Genomic DNA, 19051 nt, shown 5'->3' with positions numbered 1-19051 from the left:
AACAGTACGGTTTTATTGGTAAGCGATCAACAGTCACTCAACTTCTTTACTACATGACCAATGTTGTGAAACGATGGCAGAAGGCAAAGTTGTTGATTGCATCTATTTTGATTTTGCAAAAGCGTTTGACACCGTCCCTCACAGGAGGTTAAAGAAAAAACTGGAATGTTACGGGGTAGGTGGAAGTCTACTAAACTGGATAACATCGTTTTTATCAGATCGCAAGCAGCTGGTCAAAGTCAACTCAGCCAAATCAACAACTAACCCTGTCTTAAGTGGGATTCCTCAAGGAAGTGTACTAGGACCTCTGCTATTTGTCATTTACATCAATGATTTGCCAGACAAAGTAGTTTCGGATGCATTTCTCTTCGCTGATGACACGAAAATAGTGAAGACTATAGATTCGGTAGAAGACTCTATCGTTGTACAAAGAGATATCGATGAAATGGAAAAGTGGTCTCAGGATTGGTTACTCACGTTCCATCCTGATAAATGTCATGTCTTAACAATAGGTAAATTCGCCAACATCAAGCATGCACACAGATACCAGCTTGGAGGGTAATGAACTTGAACATGTTTTGAGAAAAAGACCTCGGCATCTTGATCGATTCGGAACTAACTTTCGAGGAGCATATATCCAAACAGGTTAACAAAGCAAATTCAATCCTTGGAGTCATCAAAAGAAGTTTTAACGACTTGAGTCCTTCGGCATTTTGTACTCTGTACACCACCTTTGTCAGACCTCACTTGGAATATGCACAATCAGCATGGCAGCCAAAATTACGTCGTAGTATAATTTGATTGAAGGTGTTCAAAGCCGGGCGACAAGACTGATTCCTCAATATCGTAATCTCCACTACGAAGAACGTTTAAAAAGACTCAAGCTTCCATCTCTTGAGTTCAGAAGGCTTTTCAGTGATATGGTGCAAATATAAGCATATTCATTTTTACGACCCACAGACAACTCGGAACAAGTTTGTTAAAAAATCCCGTCCAACCAGATTCCATGATCATGAATTTGTTCCAAACTTTGCTGATGATGGTTTTCGTGGGGCTCAGACGAAATCTTTCTACTATAGATCGATACCAACATGGAATGCACTACCGCGATTTGTCATCGAGTCGACCTCAATCAAATTGTTTAAAGAAAGCCTAAACAAAGCGTGGGAAAAACACCAACTAAGATACTTGACATATTAATATTGTAATTAGAAATCGGTTCGTAGAGGTCCACCTCGGGCCTGTGAGCTTGTATACATCATAATAATAATAATAATAATAATGTAATTTCGCAAGTCAGTGATTTCACGCGATTTCACTTTCACGAAAAAGGCTAAAATTCGCAAAAACTCGAAATTAAATCTCGCGTGAATTAATCCGCTAAAAAAAGGTTTTGATTTAAGGATTTTGAAAAAAATCAGGGGGGGGGGGTCAACATTTATAATACCAACTCATAGCCCAAAAACCTGACTTTTGACCTTTTGAGCTAAGTTAACACCACCACCCCAAAATTGGTATCGATACCAACTTGAAAATCATAATTTTCAAAAAAAGGGGGGACCCACCCCCTTATTTTGGTATCGATACCAGCTTGAAAATCATAATTTTCAGAAAAAGGGGGGACCCAGCCCCTTAATTTGGTATCGATACCAACATGACTCTTTGAATTTGACAAAATATCATGGGACCCACTCCCTAATTTAGTACCAATACCAATCTGACAAATTTGAGTTTAAAGCTGTTTAAAGGGGACCCACCCCCTCCCACACAAACAGGGTACTAAGAGAAACTTCAAAAAAACTCATTTTTGAAATACTCTTTCTTCAACACAACACAAAAAATGTTATATGCTAAAATAGAAAATGACTGAAAACTGACAATATAATAAAAACAAACCCAATGAAGCTAGCAAAATCAATATGAATCAATATTATCTGAATATAATAATTGATGTGCAAAAACTAGGAGAAGCTATTATTGGTACATAATTTTAGAACAGAATAGATTCACTCATTACCAAATGCTATCACAGAAAAAATGTTTTTGCCTCAGGCTTGATCAAAAATATCGAAAAAGTCCAAAATAAACAAACTTCAAAGTCATTTATACTTATTACTCATTTACAGTCATTATACTCAAAAGCTAAAACAAATCCAATTGAAACCTGTTTAGACTGATATGTACCCCGGGGTATTTTCCAGCTATAAGGGGAAAAATTAGGAAAGTTTTGCTGTCATTTTGATATGGATACCAACTTTCTGAATCATATTATTTAAAAAAAGGGGTACCCACCCCCTATTTTGGTATCAATACCATCAGAGGATAACTCTTTTTTTCTAAAAAAAGGGGGACCCACCCCCATCAATACCAACTTGACTTTTCAGACTTTTAAAGGAAAAAAAGACACCACCACCCGGCTATGGGTCTGGTATCTGGATGTTGACCCCCCCCTGAAAAAATTCAGAAAAAAAAAATGTTTCAAACAAAAACTTGGATGTAACTAAAATTGAAAAATGTCAAAATCAGAGAAGCCACTGCCTTGTCACATAAAACACGCACACCGCTGAAGAAGAACTTAAAATAAAAAAAAGTGCCACGAAATAAAAAGAATCTTTATGTAACCCCCAATAACAATTAATTTCAAGAACAAAAGAAAATGACTTCCGCGTATTTCTAATTGCTTTTTGTATAAGAAAAACAAAAAGTGGAAACACTCTAAGAAAACAGTGTTCATATAATCATAAATCATTCAGACACTCAACACTTACAATTTTCTAAACTTTAACTAATTCCTTGTAATGTGCCATCGAAAGTACACACATAACCTGGGTATCCAGGCTGTACAGGCCATTTCACAGTCGCAGTAATCAGTACCACTCCGCGCTAATGACGACTTACTATTGGTCCAAAGATTTTTGCGTCAAACCAACAGAAAGCCGTTATGGAGGCGCAATCACTCCTGATTACCCATGATCCATTTCGACTGTGAAATGGCATATGTAAACTTTTTATTTCAATGTTTCTTTTTATTATGTTTTTGGTTTACCACCTGGTCTTAAAGTCCTAAAGTGTTTTGAATTCCAATATGTGAAGGCAGCACATGCGTACTTTGTCGATTTAATTATTGCACGGAGATTATATAAAATATGCTGACCCTGGGTTTACGCAAACATCTAATAGACACAGCTATAAGTAGAAACATCAAAATTTAAAAATCATTTACAGCTTGGATATCCAGGCTAGTACACACACAGAAACCCATAAGCAGCATGAAGATCCTTAAAAACATATAAAGAACCATAGATTTTCTTATAAAAAACATAATGATTTTGAAATAGGAAGTAACGTTTAATTAGTTTAATTAGTTTAATCAGTTTGTTGATTACTAATTGCTTATTGAAAACTACATGTTTCTTTATAAGAACATCAACATTTTCAAACCTTCGGATATTCTTAACTTTTTGGGCTTTAAGCCTAAAAATGTTCTTAAAAAATGTTCTTATTTTCTCCATTTTGTGACCATTTTTACTCATTTTCCTAAAAGATCGGGTGTTTTCGAGCCCGCAAAGTCTTAAAATGTTCTTAACTTGTTCTTAGCATTAAGTATACTTCTTAATGAAGAGAAAATATTGCCAAGGAACAAGTATTTTATTAAGAAATTTTACCACCACAAGATGCTTTTGCTAAGAGACACATTGGTACAAAAAAAACAATATCGCCTAAACAGGTCCGTCTCATTGAAAAAGATGTCTTCACACCTATTCTTGTTTTTTCAAATCGTTCTTAACGTGTTCTCATTTTATGTGCAATATTGAGGTATTTTATTTAGGCTTCTATTTTATCGAAAATCTTTTCTGGAAGTTCAGCAATTATCTAGGCTCAGCTTTCATCTTTTTAAATATTTTTGAAGATTTTGAGCCTCATTTTTCCTTTTAGATTGTTCTTAAAGCTGTCAAACAGAATACCGACTTTAGAGAAAAATATCAACCCAGCTGGCACACAACGTTGTTTCAACGTTCATCTAATGTTCACAACGTCCATATAACGTTAGATGAACGTTGTACCAATGTTGTGTACCAGCTGGGAAGTTGAGTGATACGTACATTCTAGTCAATTAAATATCATATTCAATGTGAAAATTAAGGATCTTTGATTTCCTAAGATTTTGATCTTAAAATTAGTTAAGATACTAAATTACGCAAGATTTAGGAACGAGTTTAATACTATATTTTCTTCTATGAATTAAATTTGATGTTTGTTTTAGAGCGCTGAAATTGTATGATTATCTTAAGCTTTTGGTAAGAGATTCTAGACATGTGTCTAGAGAAGATGAGACAATGAGTTGAAAAAGTTTTTTCTCATTGGCTGTTAATTGCTTTGTTACAAGTGTCTCGATGGTTCATACAAAGTATAGATAATTGTGATGCAAATATATGTAAAAGATAAGATAAGTAAAGTTGTCTCTGGCAAGCAAAAAATACCCATATTAATACATCACCAATTTCCATTGAACAAACAATAAATTTAATCAATTTCACAAACAATTGTCTCGTTTATTCAAACACAGACAAGAGTAATTTGAACAAAAACTTTAATTAATTTTACACAACATATTCAAATAGTCAGCCAAAAAGATTAATTAGCATAACGAAGACATTGTTAATATACACTTTTTTATAAGAACAATTTCATAAGAACACGAGGCTGAAGATCGGCCAAAACCTAAGATAAAATTCAGAACAATCCTAACCTCAGATTACATAGAAAGTACTGATGTTAACAAATTTTCAGGCATTTAAGGGAGTGGTCAGAAAGTATCTACTAGGGGGGGGGGTGGAGGATTCTAAGGGGGGGGTTCCAAATTTTTTTCGAGGGTTTAGGGGGGGTTTCAAATTTTTTTTGAGGGTTTAGGGGGGGTTCCAAATCTTTTGGGCAACTCAAGAGAAAATGTAGGAAGTCTAATTTCATAGTTTTACGTTTCAAGATTTCAAAAATTTGTGACAACTCATAATTGATTTTATTGCCTATATGTACATGTCACAATTTGGGCATCATCGCCTTGCCCTTTAGGTTTGTAGCATTGAGCTAAATGAGGGAAGTAGATTAGTGGCTTTCACAGCTCATCAGAGTGGTTGGAAAAAGTACTTTTCAGAAAGCAATTTGTCAAAACGAAGTGTCTTTTAGCTAAAATGGTGGTGAAAAACATCGAAATTTTCTCCCGTCGGCGCAGCGGATTTTTTTTCCGTCAACGAACGAAGACCTACGCTAGCGGCCGAATACCTTTAAAACTTTAATGCGCGGTTTTCCAGCGGCCGAAGACCTACGCTAACGGCCGAAGACCTACAAATTTAATGTGCAATCAGTCTTCAGCGGCCGAAGACCTACACAAACGGCCGAAGACCTGCAAAACTTGAAATTTGAGAATCTAAATCTGAGCCAGCGGACGAATACCTTTCTTTGCCGCATGAAAGTTTTTCGCACCAAACTGCCGTTCAAGCAATAGATTTTTAATATTTCGTGAAATAAATTCTTTTCGTGATAAGTCACATGAAAATATAATGGTACTCTTGTAAACATGGAGAGGGATTTGATTGCTGATATTTTTGAAGAAATCGAATCAAAGTACGAAATTGTTAAATTTTCTTGTGATGAAAATCATGAATGTGATATATCTTCCAGCACAGAGCTCAAAAACTTTATTGAAACCTACTCAAAATACACGGGTGAAACCTTGAAAATTAAAACACGAAAAAAGATCACTGAGAAGAGTATCTATTCGGTGCGAGCGTTTTATAGATGCTACCACGATACAAGGTACGAAAAGACAAGAGATGTCAAGTCAATATTGGAGAAGAAACCAACCAAAAGATTCAGGAATACTTTTTGTCCCTTTCAGATGTCGGTTAAGATTCTTAAAAGTGATTCTAATGAACAACCAACTCCATTTAGATGCACCATAGATATAGAGCATAAACACAATCACCCCGTGAATTCTCTTCATGCTTTAAGCTTTAAATCGATTTCAGAGGAAACGCAAAATGATATCAAAAAGCTATTTGAATCTGGTATGACTCCTTCACAAGCATATGCTGAGTTTCTAGGTGAATTTCGTAGGAAATGTGCTACCGACCTCGAATTTCATCATAAAAAAGCTGACCGTAGCTGTTGTCCAAGACGCTTTGACTTCAATGTGCTGTATGCAAAATTTTGTGTTGAGCAGTTTGGCGGAAAGAATGGTCCAGATATGTTTGAATTATTAGAAGAAAAGATTCAGCTGCTCAAGGAAGAAGACAACGATATGCACATCGAATACAAAATTCATGACAGAAAAGAAAGTTCATCTTTGATCATTGCAATCTTGACACCTTTGATGAACCGAGTTCACAGAAAGGTTAGTTCTTGTATCTGTATGTCTTCAAAGCAGTTTTAAAGCAAAGTTGTACATTACAGTGTACTTACTCAAATCTCACTTTACATTTTGAAATAATCTCAAATGTTGTGTTTAGCATTTTTCAGGGTTTTACTATATTATAACACCCTGTATCACAGAACCGGTGGGACCCACTGGAAAAATCAGCCAAAAAATTTTTTTCGGTGAGAAAAATACCCTGAAATTTCATCACCATCGGAAAACTACACTGAAATTTTGGCCATCCCACTGGATTTCTTAGTCGTAAACAATAGAATTTGAAATCTCCCCATTATAAGCACAAGATTTCGACTTTAAGCTTCTTCATTTTATCTCCATTGGATAATAAATTCTGAGGCAAGGGTGTATTATAGCAATTTATAACAGTGTATAATACCTATTATATTGTAGCCATCTAAAACGTTTGATATAACATATCTCTCTCATCAGGTCAGACAATCGTCAGAGCTTATGTTTATCGACTCGACTTCAAATTTGGACGAGCACAATCTACGTTTCTTTCTGCTTTGTACACATTCAATGGCAGGAGCATTACCTTTAGGTATTATATAACAGATTTATTTGTGTGTTTGTTTGTAGTCTAATTTGTTGTTATAACCAAATAAGTAAGAGCTTCTTTGAGGGTCTAAGGATATTTACTTGTAAGATTGAAAAAGCAGAACCTTGAATAGTTATTCTTGTATTCTTCACACAGGAATTTTGATAACAAGTGATGAGCAGGAACAAACACTGGATGAAGCCTTTTCAATGTTCAAGGGTCTTTTACCCGAAAACTCCTTTTATGGATCGCAAGGACCTCAAATGATAATGACAGATAACTGTGATGAGCTCAGGAATTGTCTTCGAAGAGCATGGCCAAACGCAGTCTTGTATCTTTGCACGTTCCACATTTTACAGCAAGTTTGGCGCTGGTTATTCGAAAAAGAACACCGAGTTAGCAAAGAGGATCGAGTGGTCATAATGAAGTATTTTAGATCAATTGTGTACGCCCAAACAACAGAGGAATTAGATGAAAAATTTGAAGAATTTATGGAGTTGGACATGATTGAACACAATCACTCTTGTAAAAGTTATTTTGAAGACCTTGCAAAAATCGAAAGGGCCTGGGCTCTTTGTTATCGCAAAGATGCTTTGACTCGTGGATCACATACTAACAATTATGTTGAAGCGCAATTTGGTGTTGTTAAAGATGGCATTTTGCGAAGACAAAGACAATTCAATGTGAATATGCTACTAGATAAGCTGATGAGTGAATTTGAACAACACTTCAAGATCAGATTATTGTCAGTGGCAGACGGAAGTTTTGATGGTACATACAGCAGCCGATATGGAGGAGGGAAATACCAAATACCAGGTGAGGAAAATCATTTGAATCGAAAAATGAATTGTTTAAAGAAATCCCCTATCTATGTAATCTCTTTTTCGGATATCGTTGAGTTTTCAACGTATCTTTTGTTAAAATTATGCTTCTTTTTTATTTTTCCACCCTTTATCCTTATCAATTTTAAAAGTCTCACCCTGGAGATATTCTTTCGTTTTGGTCGATTTTCACTCTGGTATTCTTATAGGGACCATTCTTATAAAAAAGTGTGTAGTGCACTGAAGACACCAATGGATGGTTTAACAAATAAAATATCTGTTTCTTTTCTTTTAGTTGACTACAATGTGGATGAGAATGTTAAAAAATTGGCAGCAAATCTTTTTACTGTTGCTAGCAGACGAGATTCAAATACCGTCTATTGTGTCGATACGTCGATAGGTCGATGTGAATGCCCTCAAGGAATGAATGGTTCAACTTGTTGGCACCAGTTTCTCCTATGGTCAAAATTCAAAGAGTCGTCTTTCAATTTTCTTCCAGTATTTGATCCAGAAGCCAAGAAAGAGTTGACAGAAATCGCAATAGGATCCTCCCTTGAGACACACTTTTACGACTCCATTCATTGCTACGCCATGGGCACTATTGACACAATACCAAACAGAAGTGCAGATTTAATTGAGGAAAGAGAAATTGAGTGTGAAAAAAGCACAGCAAATTCTTATTCTGAGATTTCTATTCCTAACCCTACGACAACGACTGATATTATTAAACAGTTTGACGAGTTTCATCATAATGTGAAAGAAGAATTGCTGAGTGGAAACCAAGAATTACGGAAATCTATGGGAAAGTTCTTAGGTCGTTATGAAAAATTCTCAACAAATCAACGCAATTCCGCACTACAAAGCTTTGGAACAGTTTTTGTAGGTAAAAGTAAGGGAAAAATAAAAGTCCAACCAACGGCAGTCTCTAGACGTGTTTCTCAAATTGGTAGTCGTCAAAGACAAAGCAATAACAAAACAAATCCATTACCTGGTCGAAGAATCACATCGAAAAGAAAACACAAGCTTACTGAAGTTGTAAATTTAAATGTTCCCTCTGCAAAAAAGGCAGGAACTACTATGAAAAGCAACACAAAGTATCCTAAGAAAAAACTAACAAAATTAGAACAAAAGAACAACTAGAGTGATTTTTTTTTTCATTTGGAAAATGTATTTAAAATCAAATTGACCTAATAAAAGCCATTGTTTCAAAGTCTGTTTTTTCAATTTTAGTTCAGAAATATTATGGGAGAAGCCAATATATAGGGGTGGCAGGGTTCATTTTTTAATAGAATTATTAATTCTGAAAATTTGCATCGAACTTATGGAAACTTTGGCATCGATAGTTTTGAAAATTCCAAAATAATTTTGCATGTTACTATGACAAGCCTTAATGTGTCTATGCTAAAAGTACTAGCATTGTTACTGTTACTATGGAAATTTTGGAAATTTTGCTTCTTTTCATGTAGTACACGTTTTTTATAAGAACTGAAATTTGGTCAAAACTAGGAATAAATTAAGAACAATGCGGGCCTCACATTTCAGAAACAACTAAGGAAGTACTGCATTTAAAACCATTTTAAAGTAAATGGGTAGTCTTTTTTCCAAATATAATGAGCTTCAAAGAAATTTTATAATGTTTTTTTATACATAATGTTTAGTTATTGCTGCTGTGTTTCTTCTTCTTGTGTTGCTTTAGGTTATCTTTACGACTGAATGGCTTGCCACAGATTTCACAAAGAAATGATTTTGATTTTGTGTGTGTTGAAATATGTCTTTTCAGCTTAGACGGGTTTTCAAATGCCATATCACATTGTTCACATTTGTGTTGGCGGATGTGTTTTGCGTTTTTGTGTCCTTTCAAGGCTTTTTCTGACATATATTTGTTACCACATTCATCGCATTTGAATATTTCACCACATGAGCTGACGTGTTCTGTCAGTCGTTTCAAAGACGTATAACGTTCTCTACATATTGCACAGGGCTCCAGCTCTATCATACCAATCTTTGCCTTTTCGTTGTAATCCTAAAACAAAACCCGGGACGCCATGAATATAAGCTATAATCGAGCTATACTCTATTAGTAGGGAAACTGACAAATTAGGTTCAGGTGGGACCAAATGGACCAAAAGGAAACAAAAGATTTTATTTGTCAGGCTATCTATTATCAACTGTTGATTTATAATCTCAGATTTAAGATGGACCAAGATTGAAATATATTTCCCTTACCTCTCTTTGGTCTGTTTCCAGATCTCTCCAGCTATTCCTCAGTTTTTTTGATCCTGTTCCAAAGTTCTCTTTCAGCTCTTTCTATAAAATAAGAAGAGTGTAAAAAGTAATATACTGTAGTAGCATATCAAGGGTACTGATACTGAAGTGTACTAGTCTACACAATAGACAGATCCAGGCTTTTAGGCCTTACTCTTGGTCTATAGGCACTGCTATACGCGGCCACTAGTGACCCCCACCGGGAATTGCTTATTAATAGGTTTAAACATAATAGACAACATTCACAAAAGATGTTTATCAATAGAGATTTTAATAATGTTTAAAACACAGCTGATTGGCTTAGGTTTCGAAACTCTCTATTGTTTCATTAAAACCTCAGTGCGCATGCGATTTATCTGGAGAATTTCAATATTCAAAACAAGAGCAGTGCTCATAGCCCGAAGAGTAGGAATTTTACGCTCGAAACAAAGGAAGATATGACGTAGCCTAAAGTGTACAAGTCTTTCAGCTAAAGGGCAAAAAAACAACTCAGCGAACTGAAAAAAAAGCAACTGAACCAGAAATAATGTGTTACCTTATTCTCGTGCAAGTAATTTTCTCAACCACATCAGTCACGCTAGATGTCACATTTGCTTAAAAATAAACGAAACGAAAAATGAAATATCTTGTGAATATCTTATCAATTTTATTCTTAAAATCCTTCTCGACCAATAAAAGTTGAGATTTTAAGCATTCAATATCAATACTTTTGGGTGTTGTGTGATCGGGATGCCAAAGCCAGTGTAAACAATGTAATAAAATAAAGAACATCCTAAGCCTCAACTCAAATTTCATATTTCTTACAAAAAAGCTCATCTTCTTCTTTTGAATCACTTTGAAATGCACTTGTCTTGATATCTTCACCGTAATCAACATCCATTGGTTCAGCAGTGGGTTGCTCGAAAGATTTTGTAGGTTTCTGAGAAAAAAGTGTACTGGTTTAGAAATCAGCACGCAGTCTTTTTTTATAAGAATCACAAATTTTAAGTATTTTTTAAGAATAATGCTGTAACGCCATAATGAAATAATTGGTTTATGTTTCCTCCATCTTTTTCTCACGTTTTAGACAAAAAAGGGAAAATATATTTCGACCATTAATTCGACCGAAAATTTCCTTGCTTAAAGGAGGCTCACCTTTAAAAGGATCTCTTGAATCAAGAGTGATACATGGAAGTAAATATGATAAATTATCTTACTCTTTCACCACTTAACCAAATGTCTTGAGCGTTGATTTCTCTTTGCATGTACCATCTGATCATTATGCAGCGTGAAAAATCATTGAATTGGTTGATACTTGTCAACCATGATAGTGAAGGAGGAAGTGTGCTTTGTTCTAAACCTTTTTCACTTAGAATGACAGCAGAAAACAAAGCAGCTACACCACATATTGTCCCATCTGGTCCTTGATACGGTAGTGGCAAACACCCGTCACTGCATCTGTGGACCTTTGACGGAGGTGTTGGGGTTTTATGAGCATTTGTTACCACATATGGTTTATCTTTGTTCACATTAAATGTCGTGTTTAGAATATCCGTAAAAAACTTAATCCTATTCAAGAAATCTGTAGGAAGACTCCAAGCAGAGGAGTCACAATATAGAATTTCTTTTGATGCAATGTTGATGCAAAAGCAAACCCAGTGACAACCGAAGACATTTTTGGTCGAAATGAAAGTCTTTCCTTGCTTTTTACCAACATTAGCAAGAACTGAAATAGTTGAAGCCTCTGACTCTGACCATCTCTCCACCCGTTCTGTCAATGTACCTGCCGAAAACTCATCTTCCAACTGCCTAAAACATACCGTAGGTTCGTGGTTGTCATTATTTCTCATATCCGAAAATTGCTTCATAACTGAAATATCTATCCATCTTCTACCCACCAAATATGCAAGACACCCGGTCACCGACTTCTTATTCTCTCTCTCTCTCGCATAAACATGATCACGGCCGTTGAAAAGAATATCTTTGAAACCGTTCAAAGAATCTTCAAATCCAATCCTCTTTAAATTCGGGGGTGATTTCACACCCTTTTCAAGCTTGCCAAACCACTTTTTCTCCTCCAAAACAGCCTCTTTCACTCCCTTCATTTCATGAACCACCTGCAGAGCGTAAAGATCATTCAAATCGAAAAAACACTTTTCATCGAAAATGACAAATTTACTTTTCTTTGATTTTATAGTGTCAATCATTGTTTTAATGTCGTTCAAGGATGGTAACAAGCTCATTTTTAGTCCGTTCTCTAAACTTTCGATTTTCGAGTGCCTGCTGACATACTCTGTAGTTTTTCCTCGTCTCACGGTCTTAGGTATTTCACAGTCAAGGAGTTCTATCCTTTTGATCGAATAACGACGTTCTGTGTCTTTGGCGAGTTCCTTAAATTTTAAATTTAATGAAGTGCATTTAGAACTGAAATTTTTCTCAAGTAATCATAGGGCCAATTATGAGTAACGAAAGAAAGTATATAAGAAATAAAACATTTAACATTTTATCTAATAATGTTACGACTGATTAATAATGATGAATTGTACGAAGACATAAGCATTGAATGGCACTCTTTCGTGCCAAATTGTAGGGGGAGGGAGCTCAAATTGCAATTTTTCTGATTTTTTACCTAGATATCACTTTATCTCATCAAACCCCCAAATTTCATAACTTTTTTGCCCAAAAATTGCCAAAAAATCTCAAAAACTTTATTATTTTATTAGGGAAGATGAAAACAATCTCCCCACTAATAACAGCCCCTCTACAATAAGGCACAAAAGAGTGCAATAATCGTGCAAAAAAGTAAGTGCACCCTCGATCTAATCGGATCAATATGATGTACTATGATATGGATAAAATAAATTTCCAATAAAATGTTTTATACAAAAAAGGGTACTCACCATTGTTAAAAGTTTGGAGCACATGTTTTCAGCTCTAGCAATACAACAAGAAAGACTTGATTTGTTACTTCGCAGAAAAAAAAACACAACATCGAACGTTCGAACGTTCGAATTTTACAGTGCACTCCCCCACAGTTATAATGTTAACTTTCACATTTATTCAATACAATGTATGGAATTTCAACTTTTAACATCCCGATGTAGAACAAAAGGATGCCTTACTTTTGTAGGTATTCGGCCGCTTCAAACAAAGACTTTAATAGTTTGATAGCCAAGACGGTGTGAATAATTTTATTTTTAAACATTTCAGGAATTCGTCCGCTGGCTCAGATTTAGATTCTCAAATTTCAAAGTTTTGCAGGTCTTCGGCCGTTTGTGTAGGTCTTCGGCCGCTGAAAACTGATTGCACATTAAATTTGTAGGTCTTCGGCCGTTAGCGTAGGTCTTCGGCCGCTGGAAAACCGCGCATTAAAGTTTTAAAGGTATTCGGCCGCTAGCGTAGGTCTTCGTTCGTTGACGGAAAAAAAATCCGCGTCGGCGCAAACCTTGGTTGTGCCTCCTTAGCCTCTACCAATATCTTATAAATTATATAGCTTCACAGAAAAAACACACACGTGTACAATATTTCGACGTTTGTCTTTGTCAAGTCAATAAATTATATACACAGAGCTTTGACAGACCCTGGAAAACCTGAAAAATATAGGTTTATAGGGAAATTTCAAACTCAGAGAATTTTTTTTGGACTCCTTTTAACAACAGAATAGCTTGTATTTTAGGGTCTCGAGTACCTGATCTTCAAAATTTTCTTCCTTCAGGGCCAACCAAGGTGGCCCCTCAGGATATTTTGGGCAATTGAGATGCCTCTGTAATGTAGGGAGATTGTGTATCAGGGAAAATAAGCCGTAATTTTCTCCCAAAACTTAGGGAAACTCAGAGAAAATAACTCGTTGACTCTTATTTTAACCCTGGACTATTCCTTTAGGAGATCACACTACCATTTTGATTGACGTTTACACCACGGGTTTTTTTCTTTTGTTTTGTTTTGAAATTCCGTCGTAACCATGGAAATCGACGGAAAAAAATCCCGTGGTGTAAACGTCAATCGAAATGGTAGATCTCCTAAAGGACTATACTCAACTTTACAGGGCTAAACTATCTTCCTTACCTAATTTTGACATAAAAAACTGTCATACAAACAAATAATACTCTTTGTACCGCATCTGTATGAATTCTTTTTTTGCATAAAAATTTTTCTAGTAAGGCGGGGGGGGGATGCGAAAAAATATTGGGCCTTATGAGGGGGGGTTGGAAATTTTTTTCCAGGCTAGGGGAGGGGGTGCGAAAGTTTTTTGGGATTTTTCAAAATATCCTCCACTCCCCCCTAGTAGATACTTTCTGACCACTCCCTAAGCCTTAATCAAGAACAGCCTAGCCTGAGCCGAAATTTATACTAGTACTTGTGAAAAAAGCGTGTACAAAATCTTTTTCTATACTGCAATTAAAGTTTTATGAACATCCGATGATGTGGGTTTTAACAGAGAGTCCTGACAATAGTCTAACCTCGTTATATCGGGTGTGTCAGAAATAAGTTTTTTGATTTGAAAGATTTGAGTCTCCAGGATGCCCCCAGAGACTTTGAGGCCAACAGTCAACCAGATAGACATTCTCAGGTTAAAACTTGACTGAAGTTCAGAATAAGCCCCTTGTAAGCTGCCATAATATAGCTACTGACCTTCAAGGAATCAGTCTTGGAACTTAAAGGGGAAAATATAATAAAATATCAGAAAGGAATTTTTAAACAATGAAAAAAAAACACGCTCCGTCCTTCAACAACCAAAGAAATATAATTGCACAAAATTTCAGCCGAATTCGACCATTTTTGAAGTCTTCAGAATACCTAAAGTTTTGACATTCAAGATAGACATTCTCAGATTACAACTCAACTGAGTTTGAGAATAGACATAAAATACAGCTCTACTAACCTTCAAACGATCAATCTCCGAACTTAACGCTTTCAATGTCTTCAAAATAGTTTGTTGTGTACCGGATAGAGTGGCTTCTGCTTTTGCTGCACTTGATTGTAGAGATTCGATGTCAGTCTTCAGAGTGGTTAATTGGTGATCGACATCACCTACAACTGGGACATCACCTAAAAGAAAAGGATGAAAAGAGTGAGTGAGAAGCCTATACAAGAACTGTTGGAAAGGAGAACTTCGGAGGAAGTATCGATAAAAATAACATGAAAACTTCAATCTGTACCAGTGAAGGTAGAGAGTGTATCACCATGTTTCCCTAACACTCTGCCTGGCAGTGATTGAAACCTTTACACTACCAAACGACAGAATGTTGGTGATAGTCAGTGATAGCCTTATCCAGATGGTGAAAATGTTTACCGAGTTTGTCATTCTACATATGCGCTTTACTTTCAGTGAAAATAGAGAGTCTATCAACATCTTTCAGTTTTTACCTAATTTTAACCGTCGTCTGGATTGAAGTAGCCTATAAATAAGCTCTTGTGAATTATTTCTTTCAGGAAAAATTGCACTACTTCTTTAATGAAGCTGTGAAGCTTTTGAGTACCATCTTTCTCGGGTTTTTAAAAAAGTTTCAAGGGAACTGAGAATTATTTCCTGGTTGGCCCAGAAGGAAGAAAATTTGAATATCTGATACTCTGTGACCCTTACATGCATCTCAGACGGTTTTGTTGAATATATTGAACAAATTGAATGTGCCCTTATTGGAATTTTATAACAGCCTTTTATTATTATAATCTCGTGCATGATTAAGACAACTGAGAGTACTTTTGAGCAATGGACTAAAACATATATCTCAGACATACTAACCACAGTCCGAATAAAAAAACTAACTTTTTGATGATATAATAACTTTCTTTTTGATAATATTCATAACGTAATGTTTTCTGCGGAGAGACCCCGGTTTTAGCCAGTAGTGGCAAATTTAAACTAGACAAAAGTTGTATGAAATTTGCCAATACTGACAAAAACCGGGCTCTTTCCGTAGAAAACATTCCGTCGTGAATATCATGAATTGATGAAGTTCCTGTTGTGAAAAATAAAAAATATTTAGAAGCAGCGGGGTAGCCATGGACTAAATATGGAATATGGTGGACTTAACCAAAAACAAATGTTACCTTCTCGTCTACGTGATTTTCCTTCGTCTAATTCTTTCACTTTTGCGCTAAGAGTTTCAAGCTAAAGAAATATATATAAAGATTCAAGATAAAATCTATTTGGAGCAAACATCTTTGTAGGGTGCCTTCTCAAAAACTAATTTTGTCGCTCACAGGTTTAAAAGTAGCAATGCATGGTGCTAAATATTCGAGCTAATTTCAAATGAAGATAATCACGTTATTTATTTTGATGAAATACCAAAACACCATTTTTGTAAACCAGAGTTATAAGTGTTTAGATAGTAGAAAGTTAATATTTCAAAGTTTACCTTTTTGACCAACATTTGGTGATTATCTTGAAAACTATTGACCATGGAATGTTTTGATTCCAAATCATTTATCTTTTGTTCATGTTTTGAGAATAACGTATTTGAGTTGCCTTTCAAATATTCTAAAAATAGACAAAATAATTATTACTTTATACCAAAAATTGACACAGTAAAACTAGTCTCCTATTTAACTAAGGTAATTTAGAATAGCAAAAGATAATACAATAATAATATAACAATAGCGTTCAGTTTGAGGTCGTTGTTGTTTTTTTTTCTACCCGCTTCGCGTCGGGCCCAAATGACACTATCGGGCGAATAATCAAACTAAGCGGGCAGAATTAATGACAACAACGAACGAAAACTTAACGCTATTACTATTATTATTCATATCGGACATTCAAACAACGTTTTTTTCTAGAGTCAACTAAGTCTTTTCGCTTCAATGCAATCTCTTCAACAAATTTTTAACACCTTGTGAGCGGGCCGAAAATGACCAAAAAGTGTTTTTTTCTGACGTTATTTTAGTCTCTCGCTTCAATGCAACGACTTCAATCCAATTTCGAGCGGGCCGCAAATGACGTTATTGCCCTATACCCGGGAGGTAAATGATATTTCAGCCCTCTGAAGCCTGGCGCTTTAGTTTCCTCAGCGCCGGTATAACAATTTGAGTCACAAAACCTTTCAATACCGCACGCCGATTGTATCTTTAATAGTTTACTTAATGACCACTATATGGATAATAATGATAGTTTTATTGTAAATCCCTGGTCGATGCAAATTTGCCAATCTGGTACTGGTATTGTAGGGCACCGTTTATCTACTAAGAGCTAGAGTTATAAACAAGATTTTGCATCTCTTGTCCGAAACGAGGTCAAAAACTTAAAGGCATCATCAATGTAGAAGGGGTTATTTCAATTCAATCGTATTCGGTTTATTAAAGTCCTTTACAAATTAGTTCTCACTAAAATTAAAAATCTTCATCTTCGAATTTTTCAAAAACATTTTTGTATGTTAATACCCCACTAACAATGATCTCTTTGACGAGCACATAAGCACAATCTAATTAAAACAACCATGCGCTGAGAATACATTTCCCTTGTAAACTCACCAGTCCCCTTTAAAAGTAGACTATGTTACAAAGCTGCAAATAACGGCCGCTGATCGGTAATCACAAGACACTTTTTGGTTTCCGCTGAAAACTTGAGATTGTTTGTTGAAAAAATGTAACAAAGCACTTTTTGTCCCTGCTCTGTTTTATTTGTTAATTGTTTTATCTTCTCATAATCATTAACCTAAATCTAGAGCTATTTTGTCACTCCAAATCTTTTGAAAAATCACCAGCCAAGTCACAATTCCTTACTTGCAACTTGGTTGATAGGTGCATCATATTGACAGGTAATTTGAAACAAAATTATCTTGACAAAAATATTTATCTTGAAAGAAGGATACCCACCTATTTGTGTTTTCAGATGTCCAATTTGATCATGCATGTTGTATATGAAGAATGCGAGCACCAATCCACCAGATATGAGGATTGAAAGTATGATAAATGTGAAACAACATCTCCAAGAAATTATGGATGAACCACTCTGTACACGTGTGTCTGGAAGGTGTTTCCTGCATAGAATTGTTGTAAAAGTTGGTATTATAAAATGCTTTTTCAGGGGTTTTAATTTTCTGGTATTGTGTAAACATATCTATAATATAAATGGTATGTTGGAACATAGCATATTATTGTTTGGAGGATCTGCTATACATATTTCCTGCATAGAATTGTTGTAACAGTTGGTATTATAATATGCTATCTCAAGGGTTTTATTTTTCTGGGCTTGTGTAAAAGTAACTATAATATGAAAGGTATGGTGGGAAAACTCATCGGTTGGACAAGCTGCTATACATAAATGTGTAAGAAAGGTGTTTCCTACAAAGAATTGTTGTAAAGGTTGGTGTTACTATATTATCTCCGAGCCTTCATTTTTCTTTTTTCTGGGTTTGTGTAAAAGTAACTATAGTATAAAAGGTATGTTGGGACATAACATATTGTTTTGACGATCTGCTATAATATCACTATTGAAATTTACCTTTTTCTCAAATGGGCTCTTCCAGAAAAAAATTGTACATGGGGGTGGAGGATATAACAATTTTTAGTGATTTACCCTGAACAGGGTGACTTTTGGCCCCCCGGACAATAGGTTTTACCCCCGAACAAGCATCTGATGACCCCCGGACACCCCAAATTACCCCCGGACAGAGCAAATTTACCCCCCGGACAAGGCAAATTTTGATGATTTTTTGCTACCCCCCATACAAAATATCCCCAAACTCCCGCATGTACAATTTTTTTCTGGAAGAGCCCAATGAACTTTTACAATTCAAATCCTGTTTATTTCTATTTTACACCACTAATTGTTTTAACACTTAACAGAAAAAAGGTTTGGGTGACTATAAAAATTATATAAAATTCATTCTTAACATTCAGAAACGATACTAACCTTTTCTTGCGAGAGCGTTTTGGTTGTTTTGGAGGTAATTTGAATTCTTCAACAACTTCATCGGAATCAGAATTTGATCCTTGTTCCGTGTTAACAAGTAGTAGTTCCTCATCTTTAACCATTTTGCAGAAATTTTTCTATAATTTTATCCTTTTTATGAAAATTCT

At 35.4% G+C, this 19051-nt stretch overlaps 1 protein-coding gene and 1 long non-coding RNA gene across 4 annotated transcripts in view; both read right to left on the bottom strand.

Moving 5' to 3' along the window:
* The window catches only part of LOC136803527 (bromodomain-containing protein DDB_G0280777-like), a 31586-nt gene extending 12535 nt beyond the window's left edge, over nucleotides 1-19051 (bottom strand). For 2 of the 3 annotated variants that reach the window (XM_067060269.1, XM_067060271.1), the window contains exons 1-5: nucleotides 18885-19051; nucleotides 17846-18009; nucleotides 16393-16514; nucleotides 16085-16145; nucleotides 14916-15082 (exon numbers count right to left, since the gene is read on the bottom strand). In XM_067060269.1, coding sequence (XP_066916370.1) covers nucleotides 14916-15082; nucleotides 16085-16145; nucleotides 16393-16514; nucleotides 17846-18009; nucleotides 18885-19006 — 636 coding nt within the window. In that variant the 5' untranslated portion in view covers nucleotides 19007-19051. The remainder of the gene's footprint in view (nucleotides 1-14915; nucleotides 15083-16084; nucleotides 16146-16392; nucleotides 16515-17845; nucleotides 18010-18884) is intronic. The other variant, XM_067060270.1, reaches the window with a different exon arrangement.
* Nucleotides 10611-11867, bottom strand: LOC136803586 (uncharacterized). The gene is made up of 3 exons (XR_010846161.1): nucleotides 11251-11867; nucleotides 10859-10973; nucleotides 10611-10647 (listed from the first exon to the last, which is right to left on the bottom strand). It is a non-coding gene; the product is annotated as an uncharacterized lncRNA (long non-coding RNA).

This window comes from Clytia hemisphaerica, unplaced genomic scaffold, assembly GCF_902728285.1.
Source record: "Clytia hemisphaerica strain Z4C2 unplaced genomic scaffold, Clytia hemisphaerica genome assembly, whole genome shotgun sequence".
Lineage (NCBI taxonomy): Eukaryota > Metazoa > Cnidaria > Hydrozoa > Leptothecata > Clytiidae > Clytia > Clytia hemisphaerica.
Note: the sequence above shows the minus strand (reverse complement) of the source record. Positions and strands in the feature narration are given on the sequence as shown.